The sequence below is a fragment of the Falco cherrug genome, chromosome 2, assembly GCF_023634085.1.
Source record: "Falco cherrug isolate bFalChe1 chromosome 2, bFalChe1.pri, whole genome shotgun sequence".
Classification (NCBI taxonomy): Eukaryota; Metazoa; Chordata; class Aves; order Falconiformes; family Falconidae; genus Falco; species Falco cherrug.
Genome location: NC_073698.1, coordinates 396,903 through 424,752, shown reverse-complemented (window position 1 = coordinate 424,752; position 27,850 = coordinate 396,903). Strand labels below are relative to the sequence as shown.

Here is a 27,850-nt window from a genome sequence, read left to right as displayed (position 1 = left end):
TAATTGCTTGACTGAGCATTTCCAATGATTGTGCAAAGTCATGTCCCTTTTGAACACAGCACTGTTCCTCACTTCTCCTCTAAGGACTACCACTACCACCACAGAGCTACTTTTGAAGATACTTTTATTTACAGCAACACAAAGAGCAGTAAAAAAAAAAAGACTGGTAAGATACGCAACCACTTGTAACTGTCCCTCTTAATATCTGCCCCCCCCCCCCCCCCCCAATGCATTCTGGATAGAAAATCTTTGCAGAAATATTTTGTTGCTCTTGGACCTACGGGTGAATAGCTGTCTCACCACAGTGCAGCAGCATTGTTTCAGTCCTGTTTGGTCCCAGTCAGTGGCTGATCAGGATGTTGCTGAGGCTTAAAGACACAGGCTCTGGGTTCAGGTGTGTCCCAAAGGAGAAGCAGTTCCCACCACCACCAATAATCAACAACTCCTTCTCATCTGGCAGAAAGACACTACTATGATTATGTAGCATTAATGGCCACTCCAGCTGCTCCTAAGAAAGCAAAGGAGATTTTGAATGTACAGGACTTCAACATGTGGGTACCTCATAATGCTGCAGAGATACTTCATATGGTACCTTCATTAGAAAGTTAAGAACAGCCACACTGGGTCCCACCTAGGACCATTTAGTCCACTATACCACCCACAAATGTGAGTAGAAATAGATAGCTAGAGAACAGAGGAACAAGGAAAACATGATACACTCTTGTAGTATACTCTACTCACCCAGTAACTTGCAGTTCAGTGATTTTTAATGAGGGAATGTACTTCCTGAACCTTATTTTTTTTTCTTCCAAGAACACAGCCTGTCACTTTTGAATCTATGTAAACTTTGGCATCCATGTCCTATGGCAAGGAGTTAGAGCTTACCTATGTTTCACACGAAGCACTCTTTTGAAGTGTATTGCCTGCCAGCTTCTTCTAATGTCTCCTAGTTCTTATATCAGAGGAAGCAATGAACAGTTGTGCCCCCTTCACCACAAAGGAGACAGCCTAAAGTACACAGTTACACATCTGAGGTCCAAGAAACATCTGATTTAGAACCTGTATATCTGACAACCTGAAGAAAAGCTCTTTCATGATGACTTCCAACATTCAAAAGCTCAGGAAAGCGAACCTTGGAGACACACTTGTTGCAGGTATCAGACTGCAGCAGTAACAAAGTTGCTGTGTTGGCAATTCAGATATTGTAGGGGCCACTGCAACCTGAAGAGGACATGTTGTAGAGGCTTCCCTTGTAAAATTCCAGACAGAAGGCAATTTTCATGACAGCACCTTCATCTATATTCTTGAAGAAAGGTTAACGATTAAGAGATATGTATCTGCCCATGGTGACTGTTCCATGGCTTTTTCAAGCACAGAGAAAGCTGCCAGCCAATGGTTTTGGTGCTGTCACCTTCTAATGCATGTATCAATGCTGTATCCAGTACTGCACAGAAAATCACTGACAATCCCAGTCTTTCAAAACTTGGGACCAATCACATATACTGTACAGTACTATCAGTATTTTAGCACAGTACTGGTAGTTCCAAAAGCCTACAGAGTTTCACCTAAGTCCAAGCAAACAGCTCATAAGCAAAGGCAGCTACCAATTCACCTGCATCCACTTACTCAATGTCAACAAAGAAGTTCTGTTCTTTCAGATGCAACTTTATTATCACAGTATCCATTCTCAGCACTATCCAACAAGGATAGCCTATATTATCTAAAGGATATTAGGCCACTTATAACTTCTACTACAGAGTAAGAAAAAACTCAATTACATTCAAGCATACTTCATGCTTTATGCCCTCAGGAAAATGCTGCAAGGTCAGCCAGATGCACACATGCTGCCTATTATAAAAAACAGACCTGTCACAAATTCTAGTTTCACCAAGGACAGGAACCATATGTACAGATACCTAAAAGAAATGTGTTTCTTTAAGTAAAAGATAAATAAAAACTTGTCAAGCAACAGAAGTTTTCTCATAGAATGGTTTGCATTGGAAGGGACATTTAAAGGTCATCTAGTCCAGTGTCCCTGCAATGAGCAGGGACATCTTCAACTACATCAGGTTGCTCAGAGCCCTGCCTAGCCTGACCTCAAATGTTTCCAGGGATGGGGCATTGACCACCTCTCTCTGGGCAACCTGTGCCAGTGTTTCACCACCCTCATTGTAAAAAAATTCCTCCTTGTATCTAGTCTGAAGCTACTCTCCTTTAGTTTCAAACCATTCCCCCTTGTCCTGCTGCTACAGACCCTATCAAAAAGTCCATCCCCATCTTTCTTATAAGCCCCCTTTAAGTACTGAAAGACCACAATAAAGCCTCCCTGGGGCCTTCTCTTCTCCAGGCTGAACAACCCCAACTCTCTCTCAGCCTGTCATCACTGGAGAGGTGCTCCAAGCCTCTGATGATTTTTGCGGCGCTCCTCTGGGCCCACTCCAACAGGTCCATGTTTTCATTGTACTCCAGGGGGCATTATCACAGGTGAGGGCTACTCACAGATTTAGACTAAGTTTTGCTCAGAGTATGCCAAAATCCTGGTATGTGACATCACCTGTATGATTGTTCTTCACTGAATCACAGAACAAAATCACAGAATAGATGAGGTTGGAAGGGACATCTGGGTATCACCTATTCCAACCACCCCTGTTCAAAGCAGGCTCAACTACAGCAGGTTGCTTAGTACCTTGCCCAGTCAGGTTTTGAGTATCTTCAACGATGACGGGGAACGACAGCCTCTCTGAATCTGTTCAGAGTTCAATCACCTTTACAGTAAGAGGTTTTCTTGTGTTTAAGTGCACTTTCCACTATATCCATGCAATTTTCTTCTTATACTTCAGGAAGCAGCTATAGCACATAGCCATTTCCACCATGAAGTTTTTAATGAAATTATACCACAGACCTCCATGAAGACTAACTTAGGCTCTGGTTTGATCTGTTCTCTTCTTCCATAGGCACCCTGAAATTACTGGGCTTGTGCCTATCTCAGTTCTGCTCCCCCTGTTTGGAACAGAGCAGCTCTGTGCCCTCCAGTCTTCTGCACACTCAGACTCTCCCTCTCTTAACACTGCTCTGTACTCTGGGTTGGTAAGAGCACTTCAAAATTAGATTCCACCTCAAACAAGGAATGTTTATTCCACTCACAGATTTGCCTGTTTTGCATTCCCTACTCTGTTTCAGGGAATACCCCTACAGTTAACATTCCTTCACACTACACTGTTTACCCTGAAAGAAAAATTTCAGTGCTTACCACATTAATCGTATAGTCCAAGCAGAGACCAGTCATTAAGTCAAGAACAGTGATGCCTGGCACAGAGGATGAGTGAAACCACACTCCACCAACAAGCAGAAGTTTTCCATCATGCACATGTGCAGTATGTGAATACCTGTGAGTTCAAAATGAGAAACTCCATTAGTCAGAGAGGTAGGTAGATACAGGCTGAAGATTCACTGCTGAATGCCTTCTACTTACCTTGGGATGAGAGAAGGGTGTGTCTCTACTGTCTGCCACTGAAAGCCATGTTCAAGCTCCCTCAGAAAGAAAACTGAACCTAAGGGCTGCTCAGCTGCTCCCAGACCTCCTGCAATTAGCACTCCTCCCTTCCAGCTGCAGGCACTGTGAGAGTGACGGCTTTCTGGTACTGGACCCTCAACAGGAATCTAGGAAAACGTAAGTCCAAGGGTCAAGTTGGGCAAGCTAAACGTCTCCTTCATGTCAAGGCTCTTAAATCTCTTGCTGTTGCATGTCCTGTGGGATGTAACAGTCCTTCCTGCCATAGGATAGGAACAGTTGCTGGAGGGGAACAGGGTAACCACGATAGGGAACAATTCAAAAAACCCAACCAACACACATTCCCCTAGGGACTGCTGAGTAGAAGTGTTTCCATTTAGACTATCTCCGATATGTCTCTGGCCCTCAGTGTATTTAGTACCATTCAGTCTTGAGAGGGTTTTATTTCTGCACATTTATTAGAGGCAACTTTATGTGCATTCTTACATGCTGCTTTCTGTTCAAGACATGCACCTGAGAACCACAAGTTTACAAACACAGGGACTAATGCAGTGACCAGCAAAGTGCTCAAGCCACAGAGCAAGGTCAAATGCTGAACTGCAGTACTAATGTGCAGAAAGCAAACCTTTAGTGCTTGCACTAAATGAAAAAATGTAAGATGAGGGATTTGAAGAATATCATATCAAAAAAGCTGTGAAGAAAATTTTGGAGGCCATCTGGTCCATTCCTTTCTCCTAAAGCAAATGGATGGAACTATAGCTATTATCCTCTGGAGAGATGGTTATTAAAATTCCTGAAAGTTGCAGCGACTTTTCATCTCTTTAGGCAGTCTACTGCAGCACTTTACAATCTTCATAATTAACAGCTTCTCTCAGTGTCCTGTTGAAGTTGCCCTTTCTAGATTTCCTGTACTGTTCAAGGTAAAAATGGAGAACAATTTGTCCTCTCTGTAGTTTTATTTTACATATTTGAACACTTCTTTCTATCTTGAAACTTCTCCAGGCTCAATAGCCACAAGTCCTTCAAAATCTTCCGCTGTAAGGGTATGTGGTCTGGTCATTCTCTTGCATACCTCTATAGAGCTGTATATAGTATATACCCCGTCCATCCCTTTTTCTCTGGAATCAGCTCCGAGTATTCTACAAGGGTCCTGCTGAGATTAAGAGCACTGAAGAGAACAGAAGGACCGATTCATGTGTCTTAGAGATAACATTACTGGTTACATACCTGAACACACTGTTTAGGCCCTCCACAACAGCATGACCCTGCTTACTCTTATTTAGCCTGTGATCCCCTGTAATTACACATAGTTCTGCTATGCAGTATTTTTAAAACTTAGTCTATCTTTAATAACCTGCAATTTGTTTTTCCAGAAGTACTTCCTCCATGTCAAAGTAATTTTGAGTTTTCATCTTGTCCGCTAAGGTACTATTGAGACTACTCTGCCTGATGTTAACTACCTATAAAATACAAATACTCTTCACTTCATCATTTTTGTCATTAATAATTGGACCCCAGGACTGATCCTGTGGGACACACCACTATTTCCATGGAGTGTCATTTCTAAATTTTCTCAAAGTCTGACCTCCAAATAATTTTGCACTGCCCTGCAATACTCATCTTTAAACCATGTTTTCTTAGTATGTTATGAATGTGTCACACAAGGTGAAGTCCTACTAAAGTCTTGATACATATGCATTCTTCAGAAAAAAAATCTACTGCCATGCCACAGAAATGCAAATAATGTTAAACAAATCACTTCTTGAACTCTTCTTGGTGGTCACTTATCTCCCAATTATCTTCCAGATATTTATAATCTGTTACTATCAGTTTCTGTATTTTTGAGGACCTGAGATACAGTTGATTTGGCTTCTACACTGTAGAAGTTCAAAGCATATGTGGAGGGTGAGCACCTGTTTCATTAAGTTTACTGGATCACAGTCACTTTCAATCAAAAATGGAATAAGTAAAGGGGGAATTGATAAAACAAAACCAGAGACACAAACCTGACAGACAAGGGACAACAGAGACAATACCAAAGATCAAAAGTCTCCCATCACTAATTCATGGGCCATTAAGAAACTCCAGGCACAGCTTGAGGAGGGTCAACCTGAACTTTGAAACCGATAAGAAGGTGGAAGTGAGGAACAAGAGGATTCAGAAGACTCAAGAAAGGGCCCTGTGGGACTAAACAAAACTTACTAAGAAACGTTTAGAAGGGGATCGTTGGGGAACAGAGGGGAAACAAACACAAAAGGGCACAGAAGGGGTCAGTCGCATGTAAACAGTCACCGGTCAGTACACTTGTCTGACTGAGCTCTGCACCTGATCAATCTATCTTACTGATTAAAGCCTTTCTTAACTACCTTTCTGTGTAATATCACACTACCCCAGGCAAATGATGCATGGACTAGGTGCCTGCAACTGCAAAGACAAGCATTAATGAATATGGAACCAGAAAACGGGAGTCAGAGCAGCAGGGGAAAACACTCCTGGGCCTTTTGTGCCAGTAACTAGAGCAAGCAAGAGCCTCAGCATCAGGAGTTGGAGGGGCCACAGATCCTGAGAGCATCTTCATGCCTCTCAAAGACTTTGCCTCCAGAGTGCCAGCTACTGGAGGGGCCAGTGTGAGTGAATTTGGGACAAACGAGTCAAACTGGGAATGCAAGCACTCCTGGGCCTGTGGCATGAGTGGAAGACAAGACCATCACAGGTCACAGGACCTGTGCATGTCCCAGAGGCAACTGCTTGGGTGACTGGGGCAACTGAATCAAGTGAGAAGCTCAGCATCAGCAGCTAGAATAAGACCACGGATTACGGCACTCATGTGTCTGGATGCCAGCTGCTGGAGGGCAGACTTGTGTGTTTGTATTTTCCCTGAACCTTGCATGTATGTGAGCATGCATCTCCACGTCTTGCACTCCATGCCTTTCACCATGTTGGTTGCCTTCAAGGAAAGAATCATAGAACCACAGAATCAGAGAGTATCTCAAGTTGGAAAGGACCCATAAGAATCATTGAGGCCAACTCCCTGCTCCTCACAGGAGTATCTAAAACTAAACCATATGACTAAGAGCATTGTCCAGATGTTCCTTTACCTCTGACAGGCTTGGTGCTGTGACTACTTCCCTGGGAAGCCTGCTTCAGTGACTGGCCACTCTCAGTGAAGAGCCTTTTCCTGATGTCCAGTCTGAACTTCCCCTGATGCAACTTCATTCTGTTTCCTCATGTCCTGTCACTGGTCAACACCTCTCTGCTCCACTGCCTACCCTGAGGAAGCTGTAAGACTGCAATAAGGGCACTCCTCAGTCTTCTCTTCTTGATGCAGAACAGGCCGAGTGACCTCAGCCACCCCTCATAAATCTTGCCCTCGAGACCTTTCACCATCTTGGTCACTCTCCTCTGGACACACTCTAATTTGTCCTTCTTAAATAAAGGCACCCAAAACTGCCCACAGAACTCAAGGTGGGGCTGCACCAGTGCAGGGTAGAGTGGGACAATCACCTCCTGACCAGCTAGCTATGCTGTGCTTGACACAGTTGGCCCTTTTAGCTGTCAGGGTACACCACTGACTCACGTTCAATCAACCCAGTCCCCAGATCTCTTTTGGTGGGACTGCCCTCCAGCCTCTCATCCCCCAGTCTGTATGTATAACCAGAATTACTCCATCCTATGTACAGAATCTGGCACTCACTCTTGTTAAATTTCATATGGCTAGCAATTGCCCAGCTCTCTAGTCTATCCAGATCTCTCTGTAAGGCCTCTCTGTCCCTGAGGGAATCCACAGCTCCTCCTAATTTGGTATCATCAGCAAACTTACTTCATGTACATTCAACTCTTGCATCCAGATCATTTATAAAAACATTAAAGAGCACTGGCCCTATACTTGAGCCCAGTGGAACCCCACTGGTGAGTGGCTGCCAGCCTGACGTAACTCCATTTACTAACTCCTTCAGCCTGACCTGTCAGGCAGTTGTTCACCCATCATATTATGGGCTTGTCTAACTGTATGCTGGACATTTTGTCCAGGATACTGCAAGAGACAGTATCAAAAGCCTTGCCACAATCCAAAAACCCCACACCTACTGGTTTCCCTTTATCAACAAGAAGGGTGACCTTGTCATAAAAGGAAATTATGTTACCTGAACAGGGCTTTCCCCTTCGGGAGCCCATGCTGGCTATGACCAATGACTGCACTGTCTCTCATGTTTTTCAATAACTCCCAGAAAAACCTTCTCCATAATTTTACTAGACAATGAAGTGAGACTGTCAAGCCTGTAATTACTAGGGTCTTCCTTCTTATCCTTCTTGAAAATTGGGACATTCACCAGCTTCCAGTCGACTGGGACCTCTCTAGACTGAAGACTGTTGAAAAATAATGGAAAGAGGTCCTGTGATATCTTTACCCAGCTCTTTCAGTACCCTCGTATGAATCCCATTGGCCTCATAGATGTACGCGCATTCAGCTGAGGCAGCAAGTCTTGGAACAAATTCAGAGTCAGCTGGGAGTTCATCATTCTTCCAGTCATGGTCTTCCAACAGTAGGCTCTGGAGGTCCCAGAGCCCACCACTGGTTTAAGAGACTTGTTCTCCTCTGTCCCTTAAATCTGCTGGGCAGAGGGGACAGGGAATCCTCCATATCACGTGTCTTGTCTGCCTGACAGGTTTGTCCCAGGGAAGGTAGGATTCCAGTAGACTGGTACCACAGTGGGGCACACCCTGCAGCCTGACGGCTGGGTAGCAGCATGTTCCCATGGAAGCTCTGCCTGGGAAGCCGTGTCAGCTGCAGACATAGCCTTCTACCAGACAGGTACCACGGCTCCCTGTTCGAGCCAGCCAAGTTACAGCACCCTGCCATGCAAACCGCCATGACACGCCCTGGCTGACACACCAGGCCCTGTCTGCCTGCCCTGGTCCTAGTGCTCCCCAGGGGTTTCTTTTAGAGGTGTGGGGGGCTTGGCCGCAGTTGCTCCTGGCCCCCATCTCTGCACTCCCCTGAGGTTTTCCCAGTTCAGGAACCTCCCCTGCACCACACACTACAGCATCCACAACAGACTGTGTCGGCACTGGAGCCGCTTGCCTTGGTGACTGAGAATGCTCATGGGGAAATCTCATCAACATGCATAAATGCCCAGTGGGAGAAATGAAAGAAGAGAGAGACAGAATGTTCCCAGTAGTATCCAGCAACAGGGCAACGGGCACAAACTGAAATACAAAAATATTCACTTAAAGATAAAAACTCCTCACATTTTATTATGAAGGTGGTCAAGCACTGGAATAGGTTGCCCAAAGAGGTTGTGGAGTTTCCATCTTCCAAGATAATCAGAACCCAACTGGACAATATCCTGAGCAACCTGTTCTAGTTAGACCTGCTTTAAGCAAGGGGGAGGGACTAGGTGATCTCTAGATGTCCCTTCAAATCTCAGCTATTCTGTGAAGACTGTATTCTGTTAAAGAGCAAGGTGCTTACACATTAGCTCTAACTCTAATCACTGTGGAGTGTGACAGTACTGCCAGTGCCACCCACTTGAGTATGGTAATACCACTGTGATTTAGTTGGGCTTCCAATACAGCAGCATGCACCTATGATGCGAAGGCAACTTCTACTCCCCAGGGCCTCCCTAAGTTCTTACCACAGTGCAGGAAAGTTCTTGAGTGTGCAGGAAATACCAATCACCTAGCACAGGCTCCATAGCAGAGCGGCCACCATACAGAAACAGATACTTCTCACCTATGGAAAAAGACAAGGAGGTGAAAAGAGAAGTTAGAATTTGGTATGTCACAAAAGCAAAAATTTACGTTTGTGTAGAAGGAAAGCTGACCAAAGACAGAAATTAATGCAGTCAGGCAGTAGTTTTACATACTATTTATATTAAGACATCGCAATCCGACAAACATTTCCAGACTTTAGCAATAAATGCAAGAAATTGTTTCAAAGATACAGGAATTACTCTTCTATCTAGATCTTTTATAAGACACATGGAAGACTAAATATTTTTATTAACATTTTTCATGTTTGTGGTCATTAAGAAGACCCCCATCACCCACTTATATTATGTAGTTTCTGAATATGTAAAGTCTGAATGGAAATCATACACTATAGTCTCAAAACCAAAAGGAGAAAGCATGTTTTTTAATATACCTAATGGACATAAGGAATGAAAACTAGGCAATGGGAAGATTACACCTGTAGAACTAATAAAACTAGAAAACCCTAAATACATAAATCATAGCAACACAATGACATCTGTTTATCCCAAGAAAACAGATAAATCCTCATAAGGCAACAAGAACGTGTATTTGTTCCTGCAAAAGGGAGATAATGGTAACTTAAGTGTGTAGGAGTTAATCTGGAGAAGCCTCACAAAGGAAGTACAAAGTGTGCAAAAGTACTCTTGGTAGCTGTCAAGGATGTGTGTTAACTGCACTATGTACTGTCAGCTTACTTCTTCGTAATGGACTGGGTAAATAACACAATTGTTGGTCACTTCAGCTACAAAGCAAAATCAGGGCAAAAATAAAATGATGCAATACAGTCCGACAAAAACAAAAACCGATGTATCATTTATAAAATTTTATTTACCCATTGAGCAGTTGCTTCTTTGATATAAAATTTTGACTGGAAGGCTGAACTCTAGATTACATTACAGTGTTAATTAACACTGCTCCACAAATTCAAAGTATGCTCCAGACTAGACTAATGACTGCTTAACAATTCCCCTGGTGTTCCCCTTCAATAGCTCCCTGCCAGCTAGTGGAGAATGGAACAGTTGAAGAAAGGACAGCTTTCGCTCCCTGAATTCCACTAGGACACACCACTGACTTGCTAATAAGCGCTGAAGTTTTTGCCCCGTACAGTCAATATATTTTACTAAACAAACCTTCAGCATGCCATTGCAGGGCTTGATTCTAGACCTATTCAGAACTACTAAATATTTGCCAGTTGCTACTAGAAGAGTAACATTTCTTCTGAGGCACTTCTCCTGGATAAAGAGCTAGGGATCCTGCTCCATAATGCTCCAAAATTAAAATATTATCCTTCAGAGAGGAAGTTCTGAAACTTCTTTCTGGTGTGATCAAGCATGAATAACTTTAGCCATAAATGATCTCAAGACCCAGTCTTCCAGAACAGATTATGTCCCTAGGTTTCAATTCTACTTACCACTGGGTAATGTAGCATACAAAAGAGGAAATTATCATATTTCAAGTGTCAAGAAGAAATCTCAAAGCCTCTTTTAATTTCTTTTCTACTGGCAGGCTTAAGAAGTAGGACAATATGGATCTCATGAAGCTTAACAGGGCCATGAGAAAGTCCTGCACATGGCCCAGGGTAACTGCCAGTATCAATACAGGCTGTGGGATACATAGATTGAGAGCAGTCCTGCAAAGGAAGGCTTGGGGATACCGTTTGATTAAAAATTAAATAAGAGCCAGCCATGTGCACCTTTAGCCCAGAAAGCCAATTGTACCATGGGCTGCACAAAAAAAAAGTGTGGCCAGCAGGTCCAGGGAGGTAAGACCCCACCTGGAGCACTGCATCCAGTTCTGGGGTCTCCAGCACAAGACAGACATGGACATCTTAGAGTGAGTCCAGAGGAGGCCACAAAAATTTTTAGAGGGCTGGAGCATCTCTCCTGTGAAGAAAGGCTGAGAGTTGAGGTCATTTAGCCTGAAGAAAAGAAGGCTTTCCCATGACACCTTATTGCAGCCTTTCAGTATTCAAAGGGGGCTTATAAGAAAGAGTGGGAGAGACTTTTACCACGGCCTGTAGTGACAGGACAAAGGGTAATGGTTTTAAACTAAAAGAGGGTAGATTTACATTGGAGTAAGTAAGGAATTCTTTACTATAAGGGTGGCGAGACACTGGGGCAGGTTGCCCCGAGAAGCTGTGGTTGCTCCATCCCTGGCACTGTTCAAGGCCTGGCTGGATGGGGATTTGAGCAACCTGGTCTAGTGGAAGGTGTCCCTGGCCATGGCAGGGGGGGTTGGAACTGGATGGTCTTTATGGTCCCTTTCCAACCCAAACCATTCTGCAATTCTATGATTTACATAACGGCAGAACAGTATTCTCCATTCTGGTTTTTGTTCCTTTACTAGCAATTATTTTAACACTAAGAATTCTTAACATTTGCCTTGCTTTTCTTATAAGCATCTGTTTATACAAAGCCTCACTCACTTGCAGTGCTAGGTTACATGCTAAAAAGCTCACCTGCACAGTCAGAGGAGCACAGAGGCAAAACAAGGTGGCAGAACCCAAATAATATCCTGCCTCAGCTGCTTCCAGGAGAGCAATCAAGCCATAAAAGGCTCATTTTCTCACACACAAGAGGAGGCACAGAGAGGCAGTAGCAGGTGTGCAGGCAAGAGAACCCCAATTCACATGCTTATAGAATCAGACGATATGTCCCAGCTCCTCCCAGAGCTGTCCAAAGGGAACTGTCAGCCCCATTACCAGCTGTGAAACTCATCAAAATGAGCAAACAGGAGCAACTCTCTGGAGGTGGGTACTGCCTACAGGGGTATGGGACATGTTATATGATGCAGGGAAAGAGTTTTTGGGGTTTGCATAAGACTTACCGGGTACTCAAGAGAGAAATCAGAGGCAGGAAAAGGGATGGATATCAATGATTTGTGGAGGTACGAACACAGGAAAACAGAGGGATAAAAGGATAAAAAGGGCTAGTGACATGTAAGCAGGTTGCTGGTCAGTAGGCCTGTCTGGTCACATCCTGCATCTTAAACAGGAACAGCTGGAAATGAGTCTTTTCATTTGTGGTAGGTATGTTTGTGAGAGCAGAGCCAATCAAACTGCAGTTGCAAGTGTGTATCGTAGCACTTTTAAAAAATGCATTAATGAACTTTTTTTCAGCACTATACAGTCATTTCTATTTTTTGATTCCTGCCTTGCATCTGGAAAACTAACAAGATTGCAGCTCATCTATAATAAATGTCATTATCACAAGGTATCTGTCATATAGGTTCTGTAATGAATTGACCATGTATTAATGGCATAGATAATGGAAATCCTGCCAAATCATTGGATCAAGCAGTTCAGTTTCTCGGTTCATGAAACTCAGCTGAGACTACTCAGTCTGTCCCTTTTGTCAGATTTAGCAAAGCCTCTCAGATATACTTCTGGGCTTGACAAACAAAAAGGCACAACAAGAACAGGGTGGATATGATAAGAATACTTTCACACGAAGTTTAAGCCTTGACTCTTTTAAGCCCAGGGGAAAAAAATCACCACGGGAACAAAACCTTTACAAAACGTAACTGGATTCTCTAAAGTGGTGATGAATCTATCAAGATCATATGCTTTCGGAAATGTTCAGCAAAAAGCTATTGTTTCAAACGAATACAATGCACCAACATTAACTGCATAGCCTGTACTACATAAAAAGTAAGGTTATATCATGACAATTTGCCTTTTAGACCTCACTCTCTGGCCAGGACTACCCCATGTATTCTGGAATTTCTATACCTCTGCATACCTTCAGCCATTTCCACTCTTTCCAGGCTTTTTACCTTTGAACATTACTTCAGTTGTACTGTGTCTCCAACGCAAAGCAGCTGGTTCAGCAGCAGGCTGCACACTTAAAAGGTCCACTGTAATATCACCTAGGTCAGAGGCATTATAGGTTTCAGGGAAATTTAGCCACAACATTCCCAAGCCTGCACTCGCTGGGGATGTTCGTCCTCCTACTACCAGGGCCAGGCTGTTCGAGAGACACGACACAGTATGGTACAACCGCTCATCTGTGGAGATACAGAACATCACAGGTCACACTGGTCTTTCTCCCATGAAATGTATAGGATCATTGATTCATTTAGGTTGGAAATGACCGTTAATATCAAGTCCAACTGCATCACTAAACCATATCCCTAAGCACCATGTCTACATGCTTTCTAAATACCTCCAGGGACGGTGACTCAGCCACTTCCCTGGGTAGCCTGTTCCAGTGCTTGACAACTCTTTCAGGGAATGTTTCCTAACATCCAACCTAAACCTTCCCCGGTGCAACCTGAGGCCCTTTCCTTTCATTCTACCACTTGTTACCTGGGAAAAGAGACCAACCCCCACCTGCCTACAGCCTCCTGTCTGGTAGTCGTAGGGAGTGACAAGGCCTCTCCTCAGCCTCCTCTTCTCCAGGCTAAACAGCCCCAGTTCCTTCAGCCAGTCCTTACAAGCCGTGTACTCTAGACCCTTCCCCAGCCCCCTGCCTGGCTCTGGACACGCTCCAGCACCTCAATGTCTGTCTGTCTGGCCGTGAGGGGCCCAAAACTGACCCCAGGGCTCGAGGTGCAGCCGCACCAGTGCCGAGTACAGGGGGACAGGCACTGCCCTGGCTCTGCTGGCCATGCTGCTGCTGACACGAGCCAGGATGCTGCTGGCTGACTTGGCCACCTGGGCACACTGGGGGCTCACATCCAGCCAGCTGTCGACCAGCACTCCTCCTGTGCTGGGCAGCTTCCCACCCACTCTTCCGCAAGCCTGTGGTGTTGCACAGAGTTGTTATGACCCAAGTGCAGGACCTGGCACTTAGCATTCAGAACCTTCAGATGTCTTTGCCAGCATAACCATGCTGTGACATCACTTTTCCACTAGACGTTATTTCATTGTTAGCACAAAAATTACTTCCACATACTTGCCATCAGTATGGGAACTCACCCCATTTTTTATCAGGGTTTTTCTTTTTCACGCAGCCAGCTTTCCAGTAGCCTGCATGCTTAATTAGCACATGAAAATTTCTCATACGGCAGTGCTGTCCATCCTCCTCCCCAAAGCCTCCAGTGGTGAGAACCACATTGGGTTTTATAAGAACAGAGTGGTGACCGTAACGTCTCAGGCCAGAAACTTCAGAGTGCATTGCACACACTGCTGCAGTGATACTCCCAGCCATCCTGACAGGACCCTCATGATGAGGAACTGCAAGCCAAAGAGAATCAAAGAACTTATGCACAAACAAGAATCAAGGACTACGTTTTAAATGAGAGATTGAGCAAGTCTGTACAGCTTTTCAAGAAAAAAAAATTGTGAAGCAATTTGACAGAGGACACAGACAACCTGACATGCCCTAGAAATAAAGCTGTAATGGTTGGAACTACCACTGTGCCAGCTTTACTTCTGTTTACTGCTCCCTCAACTCCTGACACAGTTCTGAGATTGCTTTAATGGGGTGGAAGTAAGATTAAGAGACTGCAGTATCCTAAACTGCTGTAGCAAGAGAGGAATCACTGCAATACCTTCAAAGGGAGTACCTTTCTGATGAAGACAATATTTGGCTAGTTGAATAGCAAAGGACAAAGACCCGGAAGCTGGATGTCAAAGTTTCTTGATAGATTTGGATCCTACCTTCAAAAAAGCACTGAAATACAATTCTAAAGCATGAGGAATAATCTCTGTTAATTCCAACAGCCCTACTATAAGAGAATATTTTCAGTTATCTAGATACCTTCTCTCTAAATACTACATCCCTTAGTGTGAAACAAGCTTTAAACACAGGACTCTAGCAAAAATTGTACAAATTGTTTTAATGACTTTCAAATTTGTGTCTTCTTTGTTTTAAGCAAGTGCCTTACTCTTGTGTTGTAAGAGATGATGAGGTGCGGGAAAAGCAGCTCTCAGTCTATTTTTTTGTACGCCATACCCAGAAAAATTGTGTCTACTGAATGCTGCTTAGTACAAGACTTTCTATTGTTTGATGAAATAAAAAATTACATCTTCTTGGACTTATATGTCTTTCTACAGATTATTTTTTTAAAGACTGATGGGGGTTTTCGTTTCAGAAAATATACTTACTGTGCTCTGTTTAGAAGGCTTAGTTAGTACTTGCAACTCTCTTGAAGAGGGACCCAGATCTATTTGATAGGATAGTTGGGGGCACATACTGGTATTTGAGACATACCTTTTGCCATTCCCAGTAAAAAAATATCTAAGAATGGATACTTTACCAGACTTTCAAACCCCCTGCTATCAGTTTTCAATACAATAGTCAACAGCAGAAAGACCCTATTCCTGTCTCTAATGAATCAAGTGTCTTCACTGTACTCATGTCAGTTAAGCAAATGCCAGATTTTTTTTAACTTAAGGATAGAGCCTACGCATTTAGGAGCTTTTAAGGTTTTAATATAAGGACTAGTGACAATCACACAATATATTTAACCACACCCACATCCATTTAGCTTCAATTTCACTACACATTTTCAGATCGAATCAAGACACAACACAATGGCCTTGTTAGGTTAACGAACGTCATCCTGCCTTATCCTCTTCCAGCTGCTTTTCCTGCTCTCTAGAACATGGATTTTGACTTTCAGTTACAGACAGATCTACTTGTGGTGCTATACTGTGAACAAGACTAGTGATGTGAAACAGCTTAAAAATAACCTTCTGCTTTCCACCCTCAAAAAGGAAGCAAACAGCCAAAAGCAGGTATTTCTTAGATTGCTACTGCTGCCAAGTGCTTTTAATCACAGAAACACAGTCTTGCTCTTGGCTTTTCCCTAACTGTACCACTTTTCTCCCACCTAAAAAAAAGCAACGTACGGATTTAAAAACATTTTAAAAACAGAAATACTACATGTGCAATTCCACCCACAGGGGATAACAAAACAAAGCACAAACTTCATGACATGCTCCTGAATGCTCTGCTGGATGATACTTTGATAGTGCAGTAAGTAAACATAAGAACCTTTTGGAAGCTGGAAGGATAGAATGGCTCAGAGGACCATGTATAGAGGCAAGCAGGAATAAACTGAAAAGGGAGAGTCTGTGGGATACCAAAAATAGGAGGAGGATCATGGTAGACTGGCATTGCAGCCATGCACTGGAAGGCCCCACATGTAAACAGAAAGAAGAGCTGTTCAGACTGGAAGGTTCAATAAACTACAAGAATGAAACTGATCAGAACCATTAGAGTCAGGAGGTGGCCCTGGCCTCACTATGGACAGCAGAACCATTGTTAGAAGGATGGAGAAAGCTACTCAGATGGCAGCATCCCATCTGTTCCTTCCAGGGTTTTACTGTCTCCTAAAATCTCTCAGTGAAGCCTGCATGAGATAAAAGAATACTATGAAAACCAGTCAGTATGTACCTGTCATATTGGATAACAATGGTGTCCAGGAAGGTTCCACCCCCTTTGACGCAGTCAAGACAAAGTAATGGGAACATTTGAGATGCCATTCCTGTAGCAAGCCCAAAGAAAAAAAACAAAAACAAACAATCCTCCTCAAAATCTTAAAGCAATAGTAAGGACCTCAGAACGGTCAGGGTGATCAAAACCTAGCCTAGGTTTCCAATGGTGGCCAAAATCAGGAGACTAAAGCTGAATCTGAGAAAGAGCAAGTGTGTAAATACCTTCCTCACCTCAATCTTCAAAAATGTACAGCTCAGGGATTTTCTAAGCAAGAAGCTGAGTCTTTGTACAGAACAATCCTTGATGGATTTCCCATCCATGAATCTATTCAGTTGCTCTTTGAACTCTAACATAAACTTCTATCATCTGTAAGCTGCTGCAGCAAGGAGTTCCATAGAATAATTACATGTTGCATGAGGAACTTTTTTCTTTTTTTGGAATCAGCTTCCCTTTATGCTTCCCAGTTCAGATCACAGAAAAGAGTGAGGGCTGTATACCAGAGGGATTAAGGTTTCCTAAAGGTCACGGAACAGAAGTGATCCCAAAGAAATTGCAAATGTTCAAAGGTGCAATATGGTCTCAGCTGGCCAATGATACATAAATACGATTTCCAGTCTGGCCTTGGAATCATTCAGAGGCAGAAGCACAAGCAAGAGGATTGCACAGGTAGTCAGGAGCAACACTAGGGTCCACCCCGGCTTTTACGGACATCAGGGAATTTAGTATGTTCATTCCCATGGGGTGGGATATATTCAGCCAACTATGTGACTAGAAGGCATAAATATGAATTTAAAAGGCACAAGAAACCACAATATTAGCATCACTGCCCAAACACCTACCAAAGTAAAAAGCATCTTTTGAAAAGTGATATCCAAAAACTAATGTAAATACTGAAGAATTGAAGAATCCACTATTTACCCCTAGGCAAATTATTCTAAAAATTAATTGTCCTCAGCACTAAGTGTATATTTTACATTTCTTACCTAATTCGATAAAGCTTGTTTATAGTAAGACCTGGACCTTACTTTACCTCACAGGCTAATTGTAGAGCTCTCTGTTACCACATATCTTACTCCTGTGCACATTTTTCAGCTCGGACTTGCGTATGTGTAAACCTCCTCTATAAAAAAATGATAAAATGTCTTTTCTTTCTCACTGTATGAGCAATTGTCTTGATCTACAGTAATTCTTGCAGGCATTTCTACACCACTTTGCAAATCTGCCAGCATCTTTCAGTGATCAATTTTGCATTAATGTAGTAGAGCAGATCCTCCATGTTGGAAAAATAAATGCAAGCATGCTAACTTGGTTTTCATACTGTTCGATTTCTAGAGAGAATTATAAACAGAGAATCACAAAATTGAAAGGGAAACTTCTAGTAAGTGCCCTACAGGATCTTTATCTTGAAGTTACTCAGTATCTTTGACTTCTCTTCTACACTTGAAATAGTTGCAGACTTCGCTAGCAGTTAACACAAAAACGGCAAAGAATAGAGTCATAGTTAAATTTCAGTCATTAATATAGAAATGGCTGCACAACATCAGACCAAAAAAACATCTGAAACTAGTAACCTGAGTCCAACAATGACAAACAGTAATAGCCTACAGAAACACAGAAGAGCAGGACAAGTACAACTACTTCCCCCAGGAAGGCTCCCAACCATTTGCAGTCAGGAAACTCACAACAGGTTTATTTTTATATTATTCAGTAATCCTCAATACACTTCTCTTTCATTAAAATAATTGCCCCTTGAACCCATGCAAACTTTTAGCATCAACAGCACCTTTTATACCACCAGCTAGTTTGCTATGCTAAGGCTGTCTCCCTAAGAGACCGCTCACTGGGGAAGGAACAAGCAAGAGTCTGCTTCCAGTGCTACCTGACCCAGCGTCAAGTGGAGCTTCCTGCGGGCTCTGCGTGAACTGCCTGATTCAACATCCTTTCTGCCTCCATGAACACCTATGCTTCAGCAACTCTTGTACAGAACTATGACCATAAGAAGTTGCAGACACCTCATCATATCAACACCAGGTCATTGGTGTTCAGAATAAAGAAGGGTTACCTCATATTCATCAAAAGGCTCCAGAGCCTGCAATCTTTGCTGCTCATCTTCTGGAGTACAACAGGTGAAAAACGTATTCATATCCATGACACTGCACTCAGTCCAACCCTAAAAGAGAAATCCCTCAAAATTATTAGCTCTGGAAGGATAAACTCACTTCTCACAAGAAAATGAAGACCCTAAATTAAACATCCGCATGGGCCTTTAAGACTCTCTAGCTGGAACAACAGCAGCCTAGAGTCTAGTGAGAATAGATCTCTTACCTGTAAAGCTCCTAAGAACTTAAATTTTTTTGTATCAAAAGCCTCAGAGGAATCCATCTTGCCTTAATGCCATACCAGAAAGTAGACTGCAAGTTGGTTGGAAAGACCTTCAAATGACTAGTCATGCTACTACAGAAGGCAGTGTCCCTGTCTTCTTCAACCCATAACTGACACATCTGATGACTTCCAAAATTATTTAATGCTACAATCTTTCCCAGATAAGACACACTTCATGTGTTCCTTAGAGCTGCAGGTACTTACCTTTTCCAAAAAGCGCCTCCGCTGTGCCTCACAATCAGGGTGCTTTGACAAAGAATGAAGTGTAGAGTTCAGCTGGCTAAAATGCTGCTGCATGACACGTCCAAAAGGGTCCTCTGGGTGCATCTGCTCATACAGCAGAAAGCATGCCTGAGAGAAATGCTCTGCTGCCCACTGAATCAAGGCATCTGACCTGTCAGGCAGATCGTGTACAAGGAATTAAATCACTGAGGGGCAGACAAAATCTATCTTCCTGCAACACTATAAAGCATGCTACTAAGGCATCCTGACACAGGTAATATACCAAAGAGAATCCTGTGCCGGGAACTTATGAACCTCTCCTCTCCCATCTGTGCAGAGAATTCAGGGGATGAGCAGAACAAAAACCTCAAAATCACTTGTTCAAGGTTTTTCTTCTTATTTTTCCTCCCTTTTAGGATGTCACGGACACAAATTATCCCATCACAATTATGATGTAAGGAGCTGTTTGGGACTTCCACAGAATTGCTGAAGCTTTAGTTACAAGACAGCAGGTCTCCCAGCCATGAGTGGCGTACATAAAAAGAAGCTTGTTCTTTTCATTTTACCACCTAGTTAACAGCAGATAACTCAACTGACCTGCTGTTTTCCATGTAGGTGAGCACCACCTCTGCTATGAAGAGGGTGGGAATTTCCTTGTCCAGTCCTGCTTCCTCCAGGGCTCTCTCCAGCTCAGACAGCTCTGATAAATCCACTCCCAGTAATTTATAATCCTCTCCAGAAAAGGTAATGACTCCTGGGAGACAAAAAATATCCAGCCTCACTACAGTGCTGATACAATACTGAGACCAAAGGGGACAAACAGGAATATCAGCCCCACAGGCAATCGCTCACAAGCCTGTGCCCATCAACTCAATTTCTCTGGGACATGTACAAGAAAATCCCCATCACTAAATGAACCATAAAGGGATAGTGTCAAGAAGCAATCCATTAAATGCAGATTGAAAACTCCATTATTCTTAATGCAAATTTCACCTATAGATGTCTCACAGAATTATCACATTTAGTATAACAACAAAACTTTATCATATTTACTTTAAGAACATTTTTATAGAGCCACTATAATTCAGAATCAAATCTGAAGGGCTCTCATTTACAGACCTTTCAGTTTAAGCTAAGTACCATTGCTTTGACAGAATTTGAATGGTTTGCCTAACAACCATAAAACAATTCTCAAGGGTTTTTTGAGGTTTGTTTTTTAAAGATTTCATTTCTGTAAAATTGCATTGAATCCTGAACCAGCACATGCTAGCTCCCTGCAATACTAGTCTTCCAGATCACTGCTCTCAGAAATAAGTTCCAATTTATGATTTGTAAGCATTAGATTTAGATTAGATATAAGGAAGAAACCCTTCCCCGTGAGGGCGGCGAGGCGCTGGCCCAGGCTGCCCAGAGCAGCTGTGGGTGCCCCATCCCTGGCAGGGCTCAAGGCCAGGCTGGACGGGGCTGGGAGCAGCCTGGGCTGGTGGGGGACGTCCCTGACCGTGGCAGGGGGTCTTTCAGGACCCTTGCAACCCAAGCCATTCTGTGATTCTATGATTATAATACCATACCTCTGTACTCCGTAAGCTATAGCTTGTTAAGCTGTTTCAACCAAAACCAAATCAGAAACAAACTGTAAAGTACCTTTAGAAATTACCTACTCTATGTCTCTGTACCAGTGCAATCCAACAACTACACCTGTCCTGAGAACTGTTAATTACACTTCTCAAAGGCATTCATTACTGGAGGCAAAACAGCCTTCTCTAGAAGCCCATCTCCATGTTCCCTATTAACTTCTTCTGAAAACTAACTGATCTACACATCGCTTCCTGCCCTCTGGGCACAGAAAATAGGATATTCCCAACTCTTTTGACACCTACCTTTCAGCTGAAGTAGTTGAAGATTATTGGTATGGACACAATTCTTTGCTACAGGATGCTGCCAGTGAATGGATTCAAAACCAACCACAAAAACAAGAATGGATTCAGGACGAAACTGAGCAAGCTCATGGAAGAGCTACTCACAAAGACTTACTCAGATGTTCATGGCAGCCAGGGACTTGTGCTCTGCACCTGTCTCTGTAGCTGTCTTCCATCTGTATTTAAACTAACCATTACAGTCTAAGCATAGCAGCCTACTGTATTTCATTACTGTCCCTACTGTATCTCATTCCAGATTTTCCAGACCATTCATGTACTTTGTCAAAATCCTACTCTCATCCACCATATTCAGCTCTCCCTGTTTCTTGCTGGTTTATTACATTTTCACCTACTACAGCATATCATCTAGAACATTAACGGAAACCTTGAAGGAAATCAGATGCAAGAGAAATCTCTGGCGAACCCCATACTTTACATTCCTCCATTCTTCCACTGAATTGCCCCTTAGTATTTAGCTGGCATAATAATCCTTTCAGCTTTACTTACATTCTATGGTAGTTTCATAAGGCTCATTTTTCTCCTGCCTTGGAGAGTGAAAAGAAAAAAAAAAGGCAGGTAACATAACAACTGATGTTTTATTACATTCCATACACCCAAGAGTCATACCTTTTCTCCTACCCATAAAGGCCATAAATCACAGTATAATTTAGGTTGAAAGGGGCCTTTGAAGGTCATCTAGTCCAACTCCCTGCTCACAGCAGTTACCTGTATCAGGCTGCTGGAGGCTTTGTCCAGTCAAGCTCTAACTATGTCCAAAGCTGGAGATTCTACCGCCTTTCTGGGCAATCTGTTCCCATTTTTTACTACTCATGTGGCAGAAAAAAACCCAAGAAACAAACATTTTCATTACACATTACTGAAATTTCCTTTGCTACAACTTGCAACAATTGCCCCTTGACTGTTTGCTTTGTGCCTCCAAGAAAAGTCTGGCTCCACCTTTTTTCTCCTCTCCTGTTAGACAGCTGAAGACTGCAGTAAGCCTCACCTCAGTTCCTAAGGCTGAACAAACCCAGTTCTCTCAGCCTGCCCTCGTATGTCATGTGCTCCACCACTTTATCGTTCTTGTGACCTCTCACTGGACATGCCACTGCCTTTGTATTAAAGATCCCAAAGCCAGATGCAGTACTTGAGAAACTGTAACTGAAAGAAACTGCACTTGGTTTGATATAATCCATTCCTGACAAATCCATTCCAGCACCTACATGTCTTCTTTTCACCTCCCAATGCTTACAAATTATCTGTTTGTGCCAAAAATTTTCAGCAAAACCATGCTTTTTGTCTACAACTTTGTAGTTCCTCTACCATTATACCTCACTTTCTAAAGGCTGAAGTTCTGTTTGCTTCTTCTAAACATTTAGCATCCAGAACACCTTCCATAAATACCATACCTAATCCTTCCCCTCCGGTATCTCCCACCAGTGCTGACAACTCTTTCGTTCTTTTGATCAGAGCAGCTTTTTGGCATGCCACGTTCAGGAAATCCACCTCGTATACCACAGTGTGATGCAGAAGACCTACGTCCTTCAAACGGAAGTATAAGGAGTCAAAGCCAGCACCTAAAGACAGGATCTGCAGAGAAAGTATCAGAAAAAGTTATACTCATCTCTAGCAGCATCCTGAGCATCTAGGTGTGAAAAATATTCAATAACATCATCTATAGTGACAAAATCAGGCAATCCCCTGCACGAGGTAGAAGAAATTTGTGTAGGTATTGCCCCCTCCCAGATATTTCTGACAAAGTGACAAATGGACAGTCACAGTAGTGCCAGTCAAATTCTCTGAGTTCTTCTGGGAAAGGATCCGAACAGATGCACTAGTATGCTACTGCTGTGCCAAGATCCCAAAAAGTCTTTTCACACATGTAGTGGAAACTGCCAGTACACCCAGAAAGAGAAAATGTACCTGTGTCCTAGGGTACCTCTGGGTCTTCAGCAGAAAGTCTTGAACACAGTGATCTACAGCACGGGCACGGATGTAGTAACCCCTGTGGAAAGAAATTCAGTTGTAATCACTGTCCAAGAACCCTATTTCTCCACCACTGGCACCCTGCATTTCAAAAAACTTTTTTTCTCTACCCAGTAACCCCACATTGATAGAACTGCACCGCAAGATGTCTGATGACGTCATATCTAGAGCTTGTTAATAAATACAGATCTCCTGTATTCAGTAAGTGTACTAACCAACAAGACTACGGATAACCCAGAGAAAACATGCAGTCATCCTAGTTGGACCTGTTCCGTTTTGCATAAATCAGTCATCACTGGGTGAAAAAGTATGAATCCATATAGTCAGGATGCTCCTCTGCAATGTGGGTGGCCAGTGCCAGTTCCTGCCCCAAATCATATGCCATAACAATATGAAATTAACTCCTTTACTTAGAAGGGGCTATTGGGTATATCAAAATGAATGACAGTGTGTGCAAATGCAGTGAGTGGGGAACAAAAAAGGAAGAGAAGCAAAGTCAGGGAAGGATTTTCAAAGCATGTGATCAGTAGACTCAGTGCAAAGGGGAAAAAAAATCTATAACTGAAGCATGATAATGTCTGCTCAATGTTATACTCAATTAAGAGTAACGTTAAACCACATTTTAAATTTTAAACTATCGAAACATTATAATGAAATTCTGTATTGATTATGCCTAGTCATACACCTTGCAGAGATTACTTTGAATTCTCTGGTTTTTGAATGAATGGAACTAAGTAAGTCTAACTCCTGGAAAGCATTTACCATTTGCCTAGTCCAGCACGACTAGCACCTCTTTTTCCTTGGCACTGTCTTTTAGTTAGTTTCACCACATCCCCACCAGGCTTACCAGTTCCTATCAACCCCTTTAACAAGCATGTTATCGTCCCCACACCTCAAAAGGGCTAAAGATTTCACTAGCTTTTCTAAGATGTCCCAGAACTCATTATGACAGTGTTGACAACTGCAATACTTAACTCTATGAATTTAGTATTTAGTTTGGCTTGCCAATGTCATGCAACAAGTCAACACAGGCTCAGCTTCCTGGTGAGCAACACTCATTTCCATAGGCCTGCAAGCTTCCACACGAATACTGCTTTTTTTTTCGCCCCTCACAATGAAACTCCTTTGGCAATGGGCAGCCATTTGATTGCATTAAACTATTAGTCTTGTATTAAGTAAACTCCACTACCATATCAGCATAGAACCCTCCACACATACACATTAAAACATTCATGCCTGTATCCTGCAAAGCTCCAGAGATCTACTGGTAAGATACCACTGACTCAAAAGATAATATTGTTACCCTGAGCCACCAAATACCTTACCAAATTACAATGTTCTTGAGAATTGTGAAATGTGTTCAATTGATTCGTGTCGATATGGAACAATGCTTGGACCGCACGATGAAATGTAACCTTCTGTCTTACATACCCTTGTATAACCACACGCTTAAGAAAAACAGAGTGATCAATGTATATAGTTCCTGTATCTTGCAAAGAACACCTGGCTACATACCTAGTTCCTGTACCTTACAAAGGACATCTGGTTACACACCCTGATATGCAGGCTGAGCTGCTAACAGCACAGTGTTAAGTAAGAGAAGTTTACAGGGCGCATGCGTAAAATCTAGGGTCATCCTAAGGGTGAGCCGAGGAAGACTGCTGACTTCATCCACCGACCGCCAGACAGGGGTTAAGAAGACCCTCAGAGACAGAAAGAGCATGTGCCATGAAGTACACGCCTATTCCAAGGATCCATTTACATAAACCAAACCTTTCTTAGAAATAGCTATGAATATGTATTAGTTTAGGAAATATAAACCAAAAATAAATTTTGTATGGAGTGCATCTTGGTGAAGCAGAGACTCCTGGCGCACCCAGCGCTGTTTGCTTGCCTGTTTGCTTAATAAATTGCAAACTTTGATTGTAATCCTATTTTGGGACTAAGTTATTTATCACAAGAATTAATGAGAAAACTACTGACGTGCTAAGATTTTTGGTAAGTTAGTTTTCAGACCTCAAGCAGTTTTCAGCAGCATTGAATACTGGAATTAGGGACCAGTCCGGTGACACATTTCACTCAGGACAAAGCTTTCAATTTTTGCCCGTAAGCCATGTAAAATTATACTGTCTAAAAAGGTGACATCACTGAAAGTCAGTGCTCGGCAAGTTGCCACTCTGTCACCGTGTCCTAAAAACGCATTTCATGGGGTTGTGCCTCCAACCGAAGCGCCAGGAGCCTGGGGAGCCGCTGGAGCCCCTCCGCAGCTGGCAGGGGAGGCTGCGGGCCGCCCGCACCGGGGCCCGGCAGCCGCCAGCCGGGCACCCCGCGTCGCGCCCGCTCCTCACCGGTGGACAAGCGGGGCCCGCCGCCGCCGCCGCCGCCCCACCAGGAGGGGCAGGAACCGGTCCTGGATGTAGCCCCGCGCCGCCGCCGAGCACTTGCTGAGGGCGCTGCTGCCGCTGGTGCCCTGCACCTGCCGGGGGACAAGGAGGACACGGCGCTGGCGCAAGGCCGTGGCGACACCGCGGGCCGAGAAGCGCCCGGGCCCGCCGGGGCGGGACGGTGGGGCCAGGCGGCGCCAGGGGGGCTCCGAGCGCAGGGAAGGGCAGTTCCCGCCGGCGCCGCCGAGCCCCGTTCACGTCCCAACCTCCCCCCGCGCCCCCCGAAGCCAGGCCAGGCCCCGCCACCCGGGCCGGGACCCCGCCTACGGAGGGGCCCGCCCGGGGATCACTCACGGCAGCGGGGCACGGGCCGCCCGGCCGCCCGCGGCCCATCGTACGCGCGGCGCCGCGCTCTGACGCTCGGGCGCAGCCGGTGACGCGGCGCCCGCCCGCGGGGCGTCGGGGGCGGGGAGCTGCCGGTGGCGCGCGCCCCCTGGCGGGCCCGCCGCGCTCCGCCCGCCGCCCGTCCCCGCCCCGCCTCCGAATGCCGGTTCCGCTCCGCGGGGCGACTGGCCTGGACCGGCCGCCCGCGCGTGGGATCCCGGGCCCCGGCGGCCCGGCCCGGCCTGGCCGTCCCCCTCCCGGCGGACCCGCGAGCGCGAGGGGTCCCAGGGCACGTCGCCACGGCAACGGGCAGCCTCTGCGCGGTAAGCGGAGGGGCGGGGGGAGAAGGGCGGAGCTCCCCGGGACAGGGTGCGGGGCGCCAGGGTCAGGATGCGGAGCTCCTGGGGACAACGTGCGGGGCTCGCCGCGGCAGGGTGCGAAGCTCCCGGGGACAAGGTGCGGGGTTCCCCGGGGCAGGGTGCGGGGCTCCCGGGGCGGAGGGCAGAGCCCGGCGCAACGGCACCCCCAGGCGTTGTGCACATGCTCCGCTCCCTGTGCGGCCAGTTGGAGCGGGGCTGGCGCTGGGTGGCTGTTGGGGACACGGCTTCTCGAGGGTGGACAAGCTGTAAGTGCCGCGGCCAGACAGGCAGGGCCATGAGGGTGTCTGTGCTTGGAAGTGGTGGATGTTTCATCTCTTTAGGCTTTGTACTAGCAGTTGTAGAGGAGCCATAGCAGCCTGAGCTATGTAAGATGTTAGGTTCCATATTTGTCACTGCTAGTCGTAGCAAGTGATGCAAGTGTTCATCAGTTAGTCTGGATCTGATTGGAGATTTCAGATGTCTCATTCGGGAAAAAGTCTGCTCACAGACATAGGTGCTGCCAAAGATGGTTGCAATTTTGAGTGCGTGGTTCCTGAGATTATGATATGTCTCTGAGGGGAGAGATGCATAGAAATTAGTAAGGCTGCTTGATTTGAATGTATCTTTCAGCGAGTCACAAGTCTGTAGTTCGGCCAATTCCATTTGGTAAATCAGATCAACAGTTTCAGTGTCAACAGAAAATGGGTTCTGGATAAGATGTATGTGCTGTACATGGAGACGAAGCTCTTTAAATCTAGTTTGAAACTCCTTTTGCAACATTTCTAGTACATCCATACATGTTTTGTTTGGGAATGCAACTGCTGGTTTTTCTGCAGACAGGTTTTGAGTTGTGGGGAGATGGCAGAAGTTTTCCTCCTTTACTTGGTTAATGAGCAGGTCTAATTTGACTTGGAACGCTTTCACATGTGAATACATATCACAGATGAGCTTCCCCTTTCCTTGAAGTTGGACATTGAAATTGTTGAGTAGCTCTGTTACATCTGTCAGAAACGCAAGGTGCCATTTCCATTCTGCATCTTTGAGCTCTGGTACTTCTTTGTTTTTAGAAAGCACAAAATCATAAACCTGTGGAAGGAAGTCATAAAATCGTGTCAAAACTCTCCCTCGACTCAGCCAACAGACTTCTGTGTGGTACAGAATACCTTCATAGGCAACATTTAGCTCAGACAAATTCCTGAAACTGTCTGTGGTTTAGTGCATGAGCTCTAATGAAGTTAACACAAGAAACCACAATTTTCATGACAGAGTCCAGCTTCAGTGATTTACAACACAGGGCTTGTTGGTGGATGATGCAGTGTTATGGCTATTGGATGTGAATGGTTGCGTTTGTCCATCTCTTTGTTAATGTGTGCAAACCACTCCTTTCATGGACCCCACCATGCTAGGAGCACCATCAGTTGTCACACTGAATAGTTTACCCCAGTCCAGCTCCAAATCATTCATAGTCTGGCAAACTTTCTCATAGATATCCTCTCCTATAGTTGTTCCTTTGATGCTTTTCAGTGCAGCAAGCTCCTCTGTGACTTCGAAAGAATCATTTGTCCCA

General features: G+C 44.4%; 1 protein-coding gene across 4 annotated transcripts; it reads right to left on the bottom strand.

The window, feature by feature from the left end:
* Nucleotides 1–107: 107 nt before the first annotated feature.
* On the bottom strand, nucleotides 108–25,996 carry LOC102058812 (tRNA wybutosine-synthesizing protein 4). 4 transcript variants are annotated; one of them, XM_055702830.1, is made up of 14 exons: nucleotides 25,895–25,996; nucleotides 25,505–25,632; nucleotides 23,094–23,175; nucleotides 22,580–22,760; nucleotides 19,849–20,005; nucleotides 19,234–19,423; nucleotides 18,710–18,817; nucleotides 16,606–16,696; nucleotides 14,181–14,438; nucleotides 13,037–13,267; nucleotides 9,145–9,242; nucleotides 3,473–3,660; nucleotides 3,251–3,386; nucleotides 108–508 (listed from the first exon to the last, which is right to left on the bottom strand). In XM_055702830.1, the coding sequence occupies exons 1-14, from the start codon at nucleotides 25,931–25,933 to the stop codon at nucleotides 341–343; spliced, it is 2,055 nt and encodes a 684-aa protein (XP_055558805.1). In that variant the 5' UTR covers nucleotides 25,934–25,996; the 3' UTR covers nucleotides 108–340. The 4 variants fall into 4 exon arrangements, with proteins under 4 accessions (XP_055558805.1, XP_055558806.1, XP_055558807.1 ...); XM_055702831.1 differs by having other exon boundaries at nucleotides 22,580–22,712; XM_055702832.1 differs by having other exon boundaries at nucleotides 374–1,848.
* Between the last annotated feature and the right edge of the window lie 1,854 nt (nucleotides 25,997–27,850).

Excerpts from the sequence above, each read along its gene's own strand:
- LOC102058812 (XM_055702830.1), bottom strand. The coding sequence starts at position 25,933 with ATGGGCCGCGGGCGGCCGGGCGGCCCGTGCCCCGCTGCC. Across the intron at positions 20,006-22,579 it reads TACCGGAGGGGAAGGATTAG|GAGTCATTACCTTTTCTGGA; the intron begins GTATGGTATTTA and ends TTTGTCTCCCAG. Across the intron at positions 9,243-13,036 it reads AACTGAAGTAATGTTCAAAG|GTGAGAAGTATCTGTTTCTG; the intron begins GTAAAAAGCCTG and ends CTTTTTCCATAG.